General features: G+C 40.1%; 1 protein-coding gene across 2 annotated transcripts in view; it reads left to right on the top strand.

Annotated features, from left to right (window-relative positions):
- Window positions 1-18,583, top strand: part of GLCCI1 (glucocorticoid induced 1) — a 96,974-nt gene that overhangs the window by 27,737 nt on the left and 50,654 nt on the right. For both annotated transcript variants that reach the window (XM_054020361.1, XM_054020360.1), the window contains exon 3: window positions 17,032-17,118. In XM_054020361.1, the coding sequence (XP_053876336.1) occupies window positions 17,032-17,118 (87 nt within the window). The remainder of the gene's footprint in view (window positions 1-17,031; window positions 17,119-18,583) is intronic.

The raw sequence follows: 18,583 nt of genomic DNA, 5'->3' as shown, positions 1-18,583 counted from the left end.
AACAAATGGTTGTGTATTGAATTGAATTGTAATAGTTTATTTTAATTTTATATTTTGTAACTTCGAGTGCTTGTCTCTGTGTAGTGCATTTCAGGTTGCTCATGTGCCCAGGACCAGAGAATTTTTCCCTTGGAGTGTCTGTTTGGTCCACACATGCACTCTCACTCTCCTCATGCACCTCACTGAGGACATAAAAGGCACTGCCAGACTGCCGCCATTTTAGTTTCTTCTTACAGCTTGTGGTTTAGGGTGGAGTTTCAGTGTTCTGCTGACTTCTTCGGCTTTTCCTTGTAAATAGATCAAAAAGGTAGTCTCCGTTGTTTTAGTCTAATTAGCAAGCTAAATTGTTAGGTTTGGCTTCCTAACTTTGGGACTCTTCCCCCCCCCCCCCCCCCCTCCTCAGGGTGGAGATTGATTCAGTCACCTCTTGGAAGCTGTGGGAATTTCAGCCCTGGCCTCCCTAGCCTGTAGGGTCTCCCTCAGGTTCAGGTGTCTTCCGTTCCCTCCTCTTTGGGGTAAGGAGACTTCCTGTCAGGCTTTTCTCTCTTTGGCACAGGAGGCCCACACTCTTCCTTCTTGGGCTGTGCTTGTTAATTCAGGCCAGCTGTGGCATCCAACTGGCTCCTCCCTAGACTGATGCCACTTTTTACCATGGTCCTTCTCTCCCCTGGATTGGGAGAGCTCTGCAGGCATCAGTGTTTCCTGGTGTCTCTGGGAGCCGCTCTCACTAGGACCTCTGACTTCTTAGGGTGGCCTAACTTATTTTGCCTTTTGGTACCTGGTGACATTACACTGAGCTTACCAGTGAGGAAGAAAGGTCTAGCAGCTCATACCACCAAGCTTGAACAAGGATATCATTGTAATTTGCCTGGTTTCACATTTAGGAGTCCTCCTTTCCTCTGACAGCAAAATTGTTCATTAAAATAATTTAAAAATAGACTTCAGTGATACAGACTACTCTGTACAGAACATGGCTATGCAATTGTCCATTGTCAAGTCTCCAATGTATTCTTCTAAATTAAGAACTTGATAACTTCTACAATCCATCAACAGACGTTTGTTCAATAAAAGATATTCCCTCACCTACCTTGTCTTTCTCATTGAACCTAATAATGAAAATTCCTTGTTTCTATCTGATTTCCTGTTTCCTTTAGACAACTTCAGGTTTCCAATGTTTAAGTTATTTTCTAGAATAAATATGAATTCAGCAACTTCCAGATTTTCCATGAAATCATGGAATGTAGATATTTCTGCATGTACTTTGCATCAAATCGTCAAAATGGCTGGTTAGCGTTTGCTAATATATTAGATACAATATGGTTGACTAAAATCATTAAGGCTTACTCCTTGTTACATAGATGCAGTGGGCCGGGTAACACAAATTTTTCTGTATTTTTGATTTTGTTTTTAAATAGAAATTGTGGTCCAACTGTTGTTGAAGTGTTTCATGGGCAACTGGTGCTTCACTTCTGAAAAATAAGGCTACTAAGATGAAGTGGATTGTTGAACTTGACTCTGAATGGTTATTGAATCTGAGGGCTTGAAATATCAGATCAGTGCTGAGTGTATTTACTTCATTGGCTTTCATTTTTAAAATACTCTTTTTATTGGTATCTTTTCTAAGGAAACAGGAATATCAAACACTTACTATTATTTTTCCCTTCTCATTCCTGGGCTTCCTCCCACTCCCTAAAACGGAAAAGGATAGAAGACAAGTTTTAGCCTTCTGACTGTAAACTAAACTTAACCTCTTCCAGTTGGAAGGGTCAGCCAAGCAAGGGAGGTTAACAGATCGAAGGACAAAAGTATTTTCTTCCAGGGAAAAAAAGAGGAGGGGAGATTGAATGTATGAACATATAACTACAAAAGCAAGATGTCCACCAGGCAGACCAAAAGTAAAGCTAGATTTAAAAAAATTTATTAGGAAATCCTGTATCTTGCTTTTTCAGTAGACATTATACGTGGAGCTGAAGTAAATCATTTGATATGCTTCTATAAACCAATCCGTAATGGACTAAAATAAAATATATATTTTGGTTATATAAATGGTGACACTACAGGGAGACATTACATTTTTTCTATACAGGAAGGCTCCCCCAGGAATGGTGCTGGAATGAACAATGACACACATGCATCCCAAAAACGGAATGAAGACTATGCTGAGACCCTCACATGATGGAAGTGACAAAGGGATAAACTTGGACGTGTAGGGCAGTTTGATAGGGAGAGGACTGATTTCTGGGAGAACAAAAGACACGGACCTTTTCTGGGCAGCCTATTAAGACATGGCCTCTGTGAGCTTATTATCAGGCACCATAGCCTTTGTAATGTATACTTCATCACTTGTAGTGTAGATTTCAGCAGCAATGTCTATGCAGCAGCGTTTACGCAGAGTACCAAAGAATAGAATTTTGCTTTCTTTCTTCTAACGTATAACAGTAACTATAATTCAGTTGTTTCTCTCACTGTTGATGTGTTTTGATGTACTTCACATGAGTTTCTTGAGAAGGAAGAGAAAAGTAAGCGGAAACCTGCAATTCTAAAGTAAAGCAGGCAGGGATCACAGCCCTTTCCATGTCCCTGATGTACTACATATGATGGTCCATGCTGGCAAAGAGAGGTGTCTTTGTCCTTGAGGACATTTGGGTACCTATTATTATAACTGGTCTGCTTGTTATGATTTTTTAAAAGAATAACTAATACATTTTGAGTTTATTTATTTCCTTAATAGAGGAATAATGTCAATGTATAACAAATATAGCATCATTCCTAATCATACGTCCTTAATGTGCACTACACTTTACAAGCTTAGCACCTTAGTGTGTGGTAAAAATGTCTGTGTCCTGTCTACACTAGTATTCCCACTGTTGCTGCACCAGTAATATTGCAACAGTGGGAGATTTTTAAAAAATGGTAGTATAGAAATTGTGCGGTGTTAGTGTAGAAAAACCCACGCTACTTCTGTCAATATTTTTTCCCTTCTTGTAATTCTGGAAGTCCAAATAGATTCACACTGCTTTTCAAACGATCCATCCTTAAAAATGAAATCCACTTTGCTTAGTATATGAGAGCCACTTTCTCAGTGATCTGTTCAATTTTCCATAAATCTTGAAAAGCTCTCCAGGGGACTGACGCCTGTGGTGCATTATAGTCAACATTGAAATTCTACATGAATGTGTATGCAGTGGTGTAGCCGTATTGGTTCCAGGATATTGGTGGGTGAAGTAATATCTTATTGGACCACTTTCTGTTCGCACACATAGAGTGTCTCTCTTTCTCACCAATGAAATCATACAAAAAAAAAATAAGACAAAAACATATCACGTGTGTGAGAACACTTCACAAAACAATCACTTTATATCTGATCTCTCAGTGCTTATCCTCAAAGGAAGCCTGCACAACACATTCAAAAGATGAGCCTGGGAGCTTAAATTCATAATTTTGCTAGATGCTAAACTCATGCATTGAATAGACACACTGTGTTTATGGCTTATTAACATCTATGACCTGCTAAGCCCCACTCCCCCTTCTCATGCCTGGAGGGGAATTAACAGGTCACTTCACCTTGAATGGTCCCTTGCAATATGTGTTACATAGTTATGCTAAACAATCTGTTCTACCTTGTATTCAGCTGTGACTTTCTGAGTACATTTCCCAGACCTGAGGAGGAGCTCTGTGAAGCTGAAAAGTGTGCCTTTCTCAACAAAAGGTAGTCCAATAAAAGACATTACTTCATCCACCTTGTCTCTCTAATTATACATGAATGTCTGATTAGGTATGTGGTTTATTCTTCTGTTCTTTGTTCTGTTGGTGAATTTAAAAAATGGATTAGTCTCTTCCCAACCACTCACTCCACCCCCCCCCCCCACACACACAACTTTTAGTATGAATGTAGAGGACATAGATAAAGAAAGAAGGCTTCTCTGCTATGCAACAATGTGTCTATTTTGTACATTCAGTTGCTCATGATTTCAGAGAATTTAGGATCAGCATTATAGCTGTGTCAGCATTAAACTCAGCTCTTAATCTTTTTCCTACTTGGCTGAGGAGCCTTTCCATAAAAGGGAATAGTCCATTTTTGGAACAACTTCATAAAAAAGTGTATTTTTAGAGTTTTAAAGTTAATGCCATCCCTTTCTGAAATGCAGAATTGACCAATCACTGAGCAAATACATCTTCCTACTTTTCAAAATCGAATATTCTAACTAAATATCTTTATATAAATATAATGCTCAAAAGATGCCCAACTGACACTTCACTTTTTTTTTTCCTGATTGAATTTAAGTCCTGATATACAAGGCACTTTCTTGCCTGTGATGCAGCATGATCAAAGTTTTCTGCAAAGGTAGTTTTTTACTGAGTTATTATTTTCTGTGATTCCTATGCTAGCCAGTGTCTTACAGCCCCTACCTTTCAACTCTCCAAGACAGCTGTGCTTCATAGAAATGCTTTGAGTAGAATTGGTTGATGCTTACATCTCTTGGTTGTAGGAGGCCTATTCTTTCTAATAGCAGAATCCCAGTGAGGAGTACTTCATAGAAGGAGATCTGATGAAGCCTGATAATGTTCAGTCCTAAATGCAAGCATCTTCTTTCATAAGATGTCTTCCCATTTGTCTTCCCTTATTCCTTGACGGAGGGGTCAGAGGTTAGAAGAGTGAGTGACCCCAACTGTTCCTCAGTTCCTTCTTAACCATTGAAGCTGCAGCGAACTCTGATTGCATGTCATGTCCTAGATACTTTGTCAATCTTACCTTTTTTTCTGCCTTTTCAAAACGATTTTGTTTAATTATGACAGGTTTCTTTATTTGAAAGAACAAAGAAGAAATGGTACTTGTCTGGTATGGATATTTTCTGGATTGCGCAAGTGGGAAGGCTACCTTATGCATTCCTTCTGGCAGGGGAGGCTCCTCAAACCCAGTCAGCTAAGTCTGGCAATATGCAAATCGAGCATCTACTTTGTAGATCTGCTAGCGTAAGTGACTTTTGCCTGGCTTAAGAGTTGCCCTCATTCTTCATCTTAACCAGCTACTGAGCCCACTCTCAAAGTTGTCGTAGAGTTGTCTATGGCACAGAGGCCCTTGGGTCAACCTAATCCAGCTTCAGGGTTCTGATCACATTGGGGACCAGAGGTCCCTGGATCTTCTATGCTCACTTAACATGGTATTGAGATCCTGATGCCATCAACGTTTCACAGAGGTCCTCAGCTTCCTCTAGGTTGACCTAATTTGGAGCCAAGATTGTGGCACTGAGGTCCCCAGAACCCCGTGGATCAATCTAACCTGATGCCAAGGTTCTGTTACATCTAGGTTAACAGAGTCCAGTGCCTAGGAACTGGCACTGTGGTCTCTTATAAACAACTTGATGAAGCAATGGGGTGTCTGTTCTATATGTCAATAATATTTCCACAGCAGTCTGAATTGTCTGAGTCTGGTGCAAACATTTTGGTCCCATTGACTAGTTTAGCACTTGCTTAAAGTAGTCAAGTGCTATTATAAGTGGGGCTGAGGATCCGGCACAATTGACTGGTGAGACACTTACAATGTGTACCAAACTACTTCAATTGTGTGTTTCTAATATTTACTGAAAACCTGTCTAAAAATCCAATATTTTGGTAGATGAATCTATCAAAAAATAATAAATCTTTAGTCCTATCTTAGGCTTTTATGCCAGCACCCATCACTAAAGTGCACAAGCATCTCATGTTAGATTGGCATAGCAAGGTCTCTAATGGAGTTCATGGAGTCTGTGTTTTTCACCGTTGGTTGGTAGGGAGGTTCTGCTTTGTGTCTTTATGAAAGATTAGATCTTCACCATGTGTTTGGCAACTTTAATTAAAAAAAAGTGCCAAGGCTCCTAACTGGCCATTTGTCTTTAATAACTTGGAAAGCAGATAAATTCAAGTATAGGTGGCCATCCCCCTCTCTGAACTTTCCAGTCTCAAAACTGCCCAGGCACTGGATTTCATGAGACTTTCATGTAATTTAAAGTTTCCAGGATAAGCGGCTTGAGATAAAGGATGGCAGCAAAAGTAGGAATTAATCGTTTGACATTTTTTCTAAGTCAGAAAAAATTGTGTCCAAATTGCTTTAAAATTCTGGATACCCAACACAATTGCAAAATTGGAAGTGAAAACTATTTTTTGAGGAAGGGCCAAAAATCTGACTTTTAGTAGAAAGAATTCTCAACTTTAGCTGCTTCCTTTCCATAACATAGGGGTATGTCAATGGTATCCACTTTTAAATTCCATGACCAAGGAGCCTCGCTTTAAGACTTTAGGAATTTAGGAATTAGACACTTAAAATGAGACAAGGAAATTGTTTGTTTGTTTTAGGAATCTTTGTTGGAAGCCTATAGATAGCCACTATGTTGTTGTCTTACCCAGTCACGTTGGGACACAACAATCCATCTTAGCACAAAAGAAGAGCAAGTGACGAGCTTTTGCACTCTCGTGAAACACCCAAGCGCAAAATTATTGATCCTGGATTTATTTTCTAAATTCTAGTCAATTGCATGATGCTTTGTCTTGAATTAGGAAGAAAGTAAGTCCCCTAGCCAAAGCTATATTTTCCATTTAGGAGAATTTCAATACCTTAGGTTGTGGTCAGCATTTCTTTTATCCCATCTGTAATACAATATATGTATATATTGCCCTTCACAAATAGTTCCAGGTTTCCATACGATTCAGAACAAAAACATCAAAGAAACCTTTTCAATTGTGATTGAAACAGAGCAGACTTATTCTGTAAATATTTATGAACTCCAGTCATTTGGCAATAGCTATTTTCTTTCTGAGTTCAAATGAGTGTTTAGGCTATTGAGTTGTCTTCCACATCTTTTTCCCCCCTTCAGAAACAAGACTTTAAAAAACTGCTAGTGAAGTTCAACTTTTAGGCATGATCAAATAAGGAATCTCTGCAGAATGGGAAAGGAACACTAGAATCATGATAGAAGGGTGAAGTCAGCTTCATATGGGAGGGCGGGGGAAGCTTGTGAAGTACATCAAAACACATCTTCACATGCACATCTCGTTACAAAGGCCTAGTTATACTACCAGTCTCTTTTTTGGTTATTTTCTTGATTCTCTGAAATATTGGCAACTTTTTTAATTGGTGTTGAGAGATGACCGTGTATTTTACTCTAACTACTGTATAGCATATTCATCTATTTATAGAACATGGGAAACCAGAATTTATAACCAAAGTAGTGGACATGATTGAACAGATGGCAACCAGTTTATTTAAATAAATTGTTCAGTGTTAGCTATTAGCATTGGATGCCACAAGGGATTTTGTTAAGGTTTAATCATAAAATATATAGATTTACTTACATCTTGATCTTCAAATATGTCTCCCTAAATATACAAAAGTGTCAATTACATCAGAACAGTTGAGATTTTTTTTTTTTTTGTACGTTTGTGCACCCAAGCTGCGTCCTGTGTGGTGAAGTATTCCTAGAGCTCCTTGTACAAAGGCTGTTTTTAATTTTGGAGCTTCAGATGTCACTGACTCCTACCAACAAGTGAGGACCTACCGTATTTGTATCGTGACCAGTTCAGATCTTTCCATCGTAGTCACCTCCGTATTCATGAATTTCTTTGTGCTTCTTGGCTGAGCAAGGTAATAGTTTGGTGCAGAGAAGTATTTTCTAGAAGTTTTCAATAATTACAAGGAACATATGAAAAGTACAGTGATTTCACAGAGAACCCAAGCCACCAATAAGAAAATATCACTTTTTTTTTTAAAAAGTTGACTTGAACAGTGTGTGACTAGTGAGAAATAGGGAAGAAGAAAAGAGAAATATACTTCTCCTTTACCCTGCCACGCCTTCCAAGAGCTGATATTTTACCACACACTTAGTATAATATTTGCTTTTAATGTTTGATTCTTTAACCAGTTTTTAGAAGTAAGTTGAAAAATGGCTTCTCTATGATAATGATAATTTCAAACATACTATCAGTCACATCACACATTCTCTATTTTAAACTATTTCCATGTAGAAGAAGAATTATGGACACCCACTGTACTTCCTTGGACTTCAGATCTGACTTGGTCTGAAACAGTGATCGTGTAATGATCCTGCAATGTGATCAGATAAAACTCATGGGTTCAGGAATGCTGTTTGAAGTAGACTACCCAGACATAGGATTCTATGCTGCTGGATTAGACTATAGGATCAGGACACTAGTGAGTTATGTACTGTCAGTTCCAATGATATTTTGAAAGGGAAAAAATTAAAAGAAACATTTGAAAATTTTCTTTACAAGTGACACCTTAGATTTAAACTAGAAAAATGTTTAAATTTAATGTAGCTTTGTGTTTTCTTTGAGCATTACAGCATAAAAAATAGTAGTTAATTACACTTGGATTTAGTCAGCTTCTGTTAACTTTCGGTTTCTAATACTCAGGCTGGGTGTTTTTGTTAAAAACAGCCAACAGAAGTAAGGTGATTGGGTGCTCTCTTCAGGAAACTTATGCTGCTAAACTATGCATTGTGCAATTTGTTATTCGAAGTCATGCAGAATTCTTTTTATGCACAAATAGGTAACTGGTTAATTTAGATTATTCTTTTGAGAAGCACAAATAACACCTTCTGGAGAAATGTATTTAGAATTCTTGTAACACTTCCCCAACAAATTATGTTCATCACATAGACTAACATAATTTGTTGGCGCAGAGTCAGCATGGTTTTTGTAAAGGGAAATCATGCCTCACCAATCTACTAGAATTCTTTGAGGGGGCCAACAAGCATGTGGACAAGGGAGATCCAGCGGATATAGTGTTCTTAGATTTTTCAGAAAGCCTTTGACAAGGTCCCTCACCAAAGGCTCTTAAGCAAAGTAAGGAGTCATGGGATAAGAGTGAAGGTCCTCTTATGGATTGGTAACTGGTTAAAAGATAGGAAACAAAAGGTAGGAATAAATGGTTAGTTCTCAGAATGGAGAGAGGTAAACAGTGGTGTCCCCCAGAGGTCTGTAATGGGCCCAGACCTATTCAAATCATAAATGATCTGGAAAAAACAGTGAGGTGGCAAAATTTGCAGATGATACAAAACTACTCAAGATAGTGAAGTCCCAAGCAGACTATGAAGAGCTACAAAAGGATCTCTCAAGACTGGGTTACTGGGCAACAGAATGGCAGATGAAATTCAATGTTGATAAATGCAAAGTAATGCACATTGGAAAACATAATCCCAACTATACATATAAAATGATGGGGTCTAAATTAGCCGTTACCACTCAAGAAAGAGATCTTGGCGTCATTGTGGATAGTTCTCTGAAAACATCCACTCAGTGTGCAGCGGCAGTCCAAAAAAAAAAAAAAAAAAAAAAAAAGTGAACAGAATGTTGGGAATAATTAAGAAAGGTATAGAAAATATCATATTCCTGCTATATAAATCCATGGTACGCCCACATCTTGAATACTGTGTGCAGATGTGGTTGCCCCATCTCAAAAAAAGATGTATTGGAATTGGAAAAGGTTCAGAAAAGGGCAACAAAAATGATTAGGGGTATGGAACGGCTTCTGTATGAGGAGAGATTAAAAAGACTGGGACTTTTCAGCTTGGAAAAAAGACTACTAAAGGGGGATATGATAGAAGTCAATAAAATCATGACTGATATGGAGAAAGTAAATAAGGAAGTGTTATTTACTCCTCATAACACAAGAACTAGGGGTCACCCAATGAAATTAATAGGCAGCAGATTTAAAACAAACAAAAGGAAGTATTTTTTCACACAACGCACAGTCAACCTGTGAAACTCTTTGCCAGAGGATGTTGTGAAGGCCATAACAGAGTTCAAAAAAGAACTAGATAAGTTCATTGAGGATAGGTCCATCAATGGCTAATAGCCGGGCTGGACAAGGATGGTGTCCCTAGCCTCTGTTTGCCAGAAGCTGGGAATGGGCATCAGGGGATGGGTCACTTGATGATTACTTGTTCTGTTCATTCCCTCTGTGGCACCTGGCATTGGCTACTGTCAGAAGACAGGATACTGGGCTAGATGGACCTTTGGTCTGACCCAGTATGGCCGTTCTTATGTCCTTAACATACTAAAACTGATACTGGATTTTTGAAACAGCCAACATCCGCTAAAGTAATCTCACCTCTTGATGTCCCCTTGTCGTCATCCCTTTGAATTCCTCCACTGATTTCCCCCTTTTCCCTATCCTATAAAGTTTAAACTTCCTATCAGGGCCTTTCATATCTGTTCAACCTAATCTCTTACTACATCATTTCTGTCCTCTGTGCACCACCAGTTCTGCTAGCCTATTTGTTCACTTCTTCCCACAAGTTTCTCCATGCCTTTCACCATGTCATGACCTATATGGCAGGGATAGGCAATCTTTCAGAAGTGGTGTGCCGAGTCTTCATTTATTCACTTTAATTTAAGGTTTTGCGTGCCGGTAATACATGTTAATGTTTTTAGAAGGTCTCTCTATAAGTCTATATTATATAACTAAACTATTTTATGTAAAGTAAACAATGTTTTCAAAATGTTTAAGAAGCTTCCTTTAAAATTAAATTAAAATGCTGATCTTACGCTGCCAGCCTGCTCAGCCCACTTCCAGCTTGGGGTTCTGTTCACCTAGGCCTGCAGCGGGCTGAACAGGGTGACTCGAGGTCAGGGCAGAGGGCTGGGGGTGGGGTGGGGGTGCAGGGCAGAAGGCTGGGTGTTGGGGGGAGGTCAAGGCAGAGGGCTGGGATGTGTGTGGGGTGCAGGGCAGAAGGCTGGGGTGCTCGGCTCGTGGGGGTGCTCCCAGCCCCCCCTGCCCTGAGTGGCTCAGGGCAGGGGGCTGGGAGGGATATGCCCTGTTCCACCCCCTTCCCCAAGGCCCGTCCCTACCTCTTTCTGCCTGCTCTATGGAGCAGCGAGCACGCTGCCGCTCGGCTCTGCTCCGCTCCGCTCCGACGCCGGCAGGAAGAGGGCGGAGGAGGAGGGGCCGGAATGCACCACGTTGTGGGAAGAAGGGGGAGGGGGAAGCTTGGCTGCCACAGGACCAAGCTTCTGCCTCCTGCCCCCGCAGGGGAGAGTGGGGGGGCTGAGTGGGGCGGGGGGCCGGGACCCCCCCCACCGCTCTCCCCTGCAGGGGCAGGAGGCAGAAGCTTGGTCCTGCGGCAGCCAAGCTTCCTCCTCCCCCTTCTTCCCACAGCGTGGCACTTTCCGGCCCCTACGCCCCTCCTCCTCCTCCTCTCAGTTGGCAGGCAGCGTGCCATTCAAAATCGGCTCGCATGCCGTGTTTGGCACGCGTGCCGTTGGTTGCCGACCCCTGCTATATGGAATGCCCTCTTTTTCTGATCTGCCAAGCTTTTATTTATTAAAATCCCTCCCTATTACTCTTTGTTATAAGTGACCTGATCCAGATTTGGAATTTTTTTAAAATTATGAAGCCTTTGCAGAATGATGATTTTGGGTATTTACAAACAACATTTAAAGTTTTAATTCATGGTCTTTATAGATCTCCATAAAGAGAGACATATCGGATGTTGGAAATATACAGAAAATGTTGCTACTTAATACTGTTTTTAAACTACAAAATACTAAGGAAAATGTACAGCAAATAATGATCTGTAGGAATGGGATTCAGGGATTGTGTATCCCCTGTGAAAATGATGCTGTTTTCTTTTCAAACAGGTTTCTGCATGTTTGTGGGATTTTTGCAGTTTTCTGATTTCCGCTGCTGATACCACATTGATGGATTTCAAATTTCAGTGCATTATCAGTTAACTGATTTATTATAGTCTGAGAAATACAAAACTCAGAATCCTGGGCTATAAGCAGTTGTATAAAATGCTCTTTTCATCATGCTCCCTGTAGGCTGGGGGTGCATATATTTACCAATTTGAGTAGTAATATTTCATACAAGTATTCCCAGTGCCTTCTAGTGGACTACTGACATGATTAAAATTATTTACATGCTTAATGTTTGACTTTACAAATCTTTGGACCAATACAAGTCCTTCTATATATAGTAGTAGTCTTTGTTCCTGTATATTCAGTTCAATAAAGCATTTTAAAAACACATGCACACTGCATAGCAGATAATCTCATTGTCACCTCATCCCCATCCTGCTGTTTGTTGTCCACACTCATAGCATCAGATCCATTACTAGCTTTTGTGGCAAGAACCATGTCTTTGAGTTGTAAAGCATATAGTGTGCATTTGGATGCTTTAAAAAAACAAAAAATGAAACATTAAAGTGCTGCCAGATTCAAAAGATTATATGCTCTGGACTATGTACTGTGGTAAAAATAGCAAAAATAGTAAGACCATTTAAGTGATTGGAACTGGGCAATTTCAAACAGAACCATTGTTTTTGTTTAGTCTTGTATGTATGTGTGATGGAGCTTCACTCATCCTTAGAGCACCCTGTTGCGTCGCCAGTATCCTGGGCTCTTTCTGCAGGCTGTCTGTCTCTCACTGGGTCTTCTGTGGCTCAGTCTTCTGGCCAAGTCATAAAGTCCAAATCCCTTTTGAGGTAACAGAATGGTCCAAATGAAACTCAAAAAATAAATCTTAAAACTAATAACTGCTTCTGCTTTGCCTTTTGAATGGTTGAAGTCTTCTGCTTCTGGGCTCCTTTTCCTGGCCCCTGCAGAGCTTCTCTTCCACAGCAGGATAGTCTCACTTACAAGTCCTACCCTCAAGACTTCTTCCACAGGAGCCTAAGCTGGTCCCAGTGGGTTTCTTCCATCTATTGTACCCTAAGCTAGGGTTCCCCCCACAAAGTAGCCTACTCTGCTCCCTGGTGGTCTTCCTACTCCCTTTCCAGGAGCCAGACTCAAACTGTAGGCCTCTCTGGTGTAGAGGGAGACACCGGCTCCCTTTCTAGAGCTTATTGACAAGAGCGCCTCCCTGTCTCCCTTCCCCAGGGACCACAATAGTTCTATTGTGACTCTTATTGTCACCTGTAAATCTTCATTCAGAGCTTGTCTAACCCCACCTCTTGTGGGTTCCTCCGGGCAGCAACAGCCAAGGGCTTCTCTAGAGAGAACTTTTTGTCCCACCTTTCCTTCTAAGTAACTTTTTCTTGATGCTTTTCTAGCAGACTCTTTCTAGCTCAGCTGTTCCATTATTAATTAACTAAAGAGTGCCACCTGGAGTACCTGATTGCTCCCAGGTGTGGCCCACATGGTCCAGGTATACCCTAACTCTTCTGAAGGTCCATTGGCCCTTTTAAGATTAATGAATGAAGAAACACAGACCTAATTATCAGCAGTTGATATAGAACTCCTCCTAAGTGTCAGATAAGTTACTTTAGTATTGTACTTTTAAGTGACTGCTCCATCACTGCTTTAAAATTTCTACTGTGCTATGCAAAGATCACCCTACTACTGTTTCCTGGCCACAATTCTTAGCTGAAAACTTTCAAAAAATTACTACCTTTTATAAAAGCTAGATTGGCTTTCCTTTTATGATGATTTGTATCTGGTTCTGAAACACAAGCTAGATATAGTAGCTAATGCAGAGGACTGGTAAAAAAGTATAGTTTATTTAGAATTTGGGTAAATTGCAGAGGTGATGGTGCAATCTGCACCATTTCTGATCTAAATGCAGTGGGAAGAATGTTTGGAGGTACGTATATCTGGCAGGCATGAAAAAGCAGAGCAGAATTACCATATACATTTTGGAGGAAACACCAGTCTTCACAAAATTGGGTAAATTAGAACAATGGGATGGTATAATGCAAATTGGGATTGAGGAGAGCAACCAAATGTATCCTCGTCAGAGGTTTTTCCCCTCTATTTCCTCTCCTGCGAACAATTTCTCTCAATGGAGACTTGAACCCTGGACCTTCATATGCCAAAATAGCAGCTCACTCCACCTTTTTAACTTGAGAAGGATATTGCAGAATTGTGTTATCCTGTCCTTTCCACTCTCATTTAGTTTAACCAGCTGCCATATCTTGTTTTAAACCAGGGATCGGCAGCCTTTGGCACACGGCTCGCTAGGGTAAGCGGGCTGGGTCGGTTTGTTTACCTGACACGTTCACAGGTTTGGCCGATTGTGGCTCCCGCTGGCCGTGGTTTGCCACTCCAGGCCAATGGGAACTGCAGGAAGCGGCGTGGGCCGAGGGATGTGCTGGCTGCCGCTTCCCGCCAGCCTCATTGGCCTGGAGCAGCGAACCGCGGCCAGTGGGAGCCGCAATTGGCTGAACCTGCGGACGCGGCAGGTAAAAAAACTAGCCCAGCCCGCCAGGGTGCTTACCCTGGCGAGCCGCATGCCAAAGGTTGCCAATCCCTGGTTTAAACTAAGCTTGTAAACTCTTTGGAGCAAGGACCGTCTCTTATCTCTATAGATAACACAAGAGGGCCCTTCTCTGGTTTGGAGGTGTAGACGCTACTGTAATACTGCTGCTGATCCCTTATTTCTTGTTACCACATTCTCTTTAAGCAGAAGACATCTGTAAAAACACGGTTGGTTAGCTCCTGCTTCTGGCCTGAACTGCAACATCCTTGCTGTTGTGACTCATTGTGGTCTGATGTTGCTGTTACTTTATTTTGCTATTTAATATGCTTGACAATTCTATAAATGAGGAAATTAGGTGTAATTGTAGGACAAGGATGTTAATGTTAAGCTGCCATGAATACACACTTTTTGTAGAATTGAAAACAAAATGAAACTTGAAAAGGCTACCATAACAAGTAATACAAAGAGAAAAAATACTCTTTGAAACAGGATGTTTTTAAGGCCTTCCTTCCCACACAGTTTTTGTGAGATGGGTTTAACAGTGTTTGGGGAGTAATAGATATGTTACCACTTTAGTTTACATATATTTGCAAAAACAGCAGTCCTGTTTGATTGTAGTAAGAGTTTTTGTTTGTTTTAAAGGTTAGTCTTTGTTTGAATAGGATATACATATGGGTCTATGCCCATAGTATTTTGGGATGACAGCGCGCACACGTGTTTTTACAAAAATATTAATGTTTGACATGAGGTTAAGACAGAGTTGAAAGCAGCAACGTAACAGTTCTGAGGGAGAGATGCTGGCTGGCTGAAGATATTCAAAGAACTGCATGTTATTTTAAGCCTTCAGGACCTGAATTTTCTTTTTACCTGTGTGAATATTGATTCTCTTGGAGTCAAATATGGTGTTGCCTGACTTAAATGCTGTATTTGAGGAATCACTATAGTGTAGTGTTGCACGCAAAGGACCCGGTCCTGTAAACTCCTTCACACACAAGTAAGTTGATGCAATAGTCCTGTTAAGCTTACCAAGACTACTTATGTAAAGATACTCACATTAATAACTGTTTGAAAGGCCGTGACCTGATTTAGCAGTATATCCACAGAAGAACTTTGAGGCAACTTAGGGGCACAGAGGGCTAGGATTTTAGTAGAAAATAAGGTCAGAGGCAGACTGAAGAGAATGCTAGACCTATGATTCTTAAGTCAGTGAGTTGTTTGTTGTTTTCTGTGTCTCTGTCTTTCGTTATTAAACCAGTTGTAGCACAAGTAAAGTGTTCCAGCCTTTCTGTATCCACATTTCACATTGCTGCTGCTGGAGTTCTTAAAAGTAAATGTGAATTTTAAACTCTGCAGCTGTTGCTTTTGCTGTCAATTACTCTTTGTTCAAGATAATTACAGACTGTGTGCATATAGTAAATGAAAATAGACTGGGGTAGACTATTGATTCTTTTTCTACTCACTTCTCACCAGTAAAAAAATGTACTAACTCCAGAGCTTTGTCTACATTAGTTGTCAGTTCTGCTTCCCTCACCAATTAAATCAGGAGTGCAGAGGGGGGAAGGACATGATCCTGTTCCCCAATTTCTCTATTTAGACCCCTGCTGCTGCTGCCTCTGACTCACATAAAAACGTTTAAGCAGGAGGGCTTCCTGTTTCTGATGCCTCATGGGGCAGTGTCTCATAGTTTTTTTTAAGAATTCATTTTGTACTGTTTGGCCTTCATCTTTTTATAATGTGAGGATTAGGTTTACAATATTTTTATATAGTTAACAGAATTTACATTTCTGTTGCTTTCTAATCTAAATGTCTAAAGTGTTGTGAAAGCATATATTCCAAGGTGTTTGTTTTTTTTTTTTTTTAAATTGGAGCAACTTGTGATGGTGGATTCTTTTTCATTATTTCTTGTAATCCTTTAGAAATTCTGCTAGCTCTTTGAACAGTGCTGAAAAATAGAAAATACACCAGATTCCTTTCAGTCTTTTTGCTTTAAAACTGCTGGGGTGTGGTGGTTGGGGAGAGGTAAGGTCCCAATCTTGCAAACATACATGAGTAATTTTATGTACATAAGTAGTTCCCTAAACTCAGAGGATCTACTTATGTGCAAAGATGCATGCAAGAGTGTTTCTCTGTAGAATCAGAGCCTTATTTTGTAGTAAGAGAGAGGTCATGAAATACTGTCTGAGTGACTAACCTATTTTTATGACAGGCTTGAAAACCTGCCTTAACTCCAATATTTCCACATTTTCCAATGTGTAAATAACCACCTTAACTTTGGCTTATCTGGCTTTCAGATATTGGTGGTGGTTGTTTTTTAAATTACAGTGTTCTGTTGTTCTCCCATTTAAGTTATTGATACATATTTACAACCTTAAATTAAAATTGAAAAACTATTGTGACCACACTGCAGCAAAGCATTTTAACTCCACATAATAAAAAGAAAGTGTCTGTTATAATTTTTCTAACTTCTGTAACTGCCATTCACTGTGCTGAGCTGACCTTGAAGGGAGGTCATGAACGAATGAAATAAAGGTGATGAAATGAAAGGACTTGATGGGAGATGCAGTTACTGTTGAAGGGAGAAAATGTATAGAATTGTCTATTTTCACTAACTAACTTCATATGCATTGAGAACATTCTCACTACATGTATGTCGGTTTTTGAAGTATGCATTTACATGCATGTGCAGACAGTATACTGAATGTTTCAATACATTGCTGGAAGATGAGACCAGTAAATTGTGCAGAAAGTTTGTCTCTTACATGGTGAATTCAGTATATTAATATAAAATAGCAGTTAGAAGTTGAACTAAAAACCTCACATTTGCTGTTTGTTTTCTTTAGACACCTAGCTGTTGGGCAGAAGAGGGATCAGAAAAGAGATCGCATCAGCGTTCAGCATCATGGGGGAGTGCTGATCAACTAAAAGAGGTAAATAGTTTTACATGAAGTAGGTACTCGACAGGCCAAAATTGTAATGCATTTTTTAAAAAAGTTTCACGCTAGTATTTTGGAGCCTGGAACGGTGTCTGTGTGCACACCATCACCCATGCAGATTCAGCCCCTAGTTCAAGACAGTGACTTTAGAGCTGCTTTATTTTGTGCCAGCTGAACCATCTCTCCCCAGCTCAACCTTTTGGCCCTGGAGGAGGAGCAGGAGTGGTTGGTATAGAGACAGATTTGCCACTTAGGAATTTTCCCTATTCAGTGAAAGTTTCCAGAGTAGCCTCCCAGAGAATAGTTATCAGTGGTTCACAGTCATGCTGGAAGGGCATAATGAGTGGGGTCCCGCAGGGATCAGTTCTGGGTCTGGTTCTGTTCAATATCTTCATCAATGATTTAGATAATGGCATAGAGAGTATACTTCTGAAGTTTACGAACAATACCAAGCTGGGAGGGATTGCAAGTGCTTTGGAGGATAGGATTAAAATTCAAAATGATCTAGACAAACTGGAGAAATGGTCTGAAGTAAATAGGATGAAATTCAGTAAGGACCAATTCAAAGTACTCCAATTAGGAAGAAACAATCAGCTGCACACATACAAAATGGGAAATGGCTGCCTCAGAAGGGATCTGGGGGTCATAGTGGACCACAAGCTAAATATGAGTCAACAGTGTAACACGGTTGCAAAAAAAGCAAACATCTTTCTGGGGTTGTATTAGCAGGAGTGTTGTAAGTAAGACACGAGAAGTAATTCTTCCACTCTACTCAGTGCTAATTAGGCTTCAGCTGGAGTATTGTGTCCAGTTCTGGGCGCCACATTTCAGGAAAGATGTGGACAAATTGGAGAGCATCTAGAGAAGAGCAACAAAAATAATTAAAGGTCTAGAAAACATGACTTATGAAGGAAGATTGAAAAAATTGGGTTTGTTTAGTCTGGTGAAGAGAAGACTGAGAAGGGACATAACACTTTTAAAGTACATAAAAGGTTGTTAAAAGGAGAAGGGAGAAAAATTGTTGTTCTTAACCTCTGAGGACAGGACAAGAAGCAATGGGCTTAAATTGCAGCCAGGGAGGTTTTAGGTTGGACATTAGGAAAAATTTCCTAACTGTTAGGGTGGTTAAGCACTGGAATAAATTGCCTAGGGAGGTTGTGGAATCTCCTTAAAAATCTTAAGTGATGAGCAGGTTAGACAAACACCTGTCAGGGATGGTCTAGATAATACTTAGTCCTGCTGTGAGTGCAGGGGACTGAACTAAATGATCTCTCAAGGTCCCTTCCAGTCCTGTGATTCATACAATGAATGAGGTATATTACTTTTTAAGATGTCAAGGAGTGGAGCAAATTAAGTCATGGCTGGTCATGATTTTTGAGGCTTGGTGAGGAAGAGGCTAAGTGATTGAAATCAGGAAATAGATGCAGCATTAAAATGTCTATGGGGATGGATATATTAA

Source organism: Malaclemys terrapin, chromosome 2 (genome assembly GCF_027887155.1).
Source record: "Malaclemys terrapin pileata isolate rMalTer1 chromosome 2, rMalTer1.hap1, whole genome shotgun sequence".
NCBI classification, from domain to species: Eukaryota; Metazoa; Chordata; order Testudines; family Emydidae; genus Malaclemys; species Malaclemys terrapin.
Note: the sequence above shows the minus strand (reverse complement) of the source record. Positions and strands in the feature narration are given on the sequence as shown.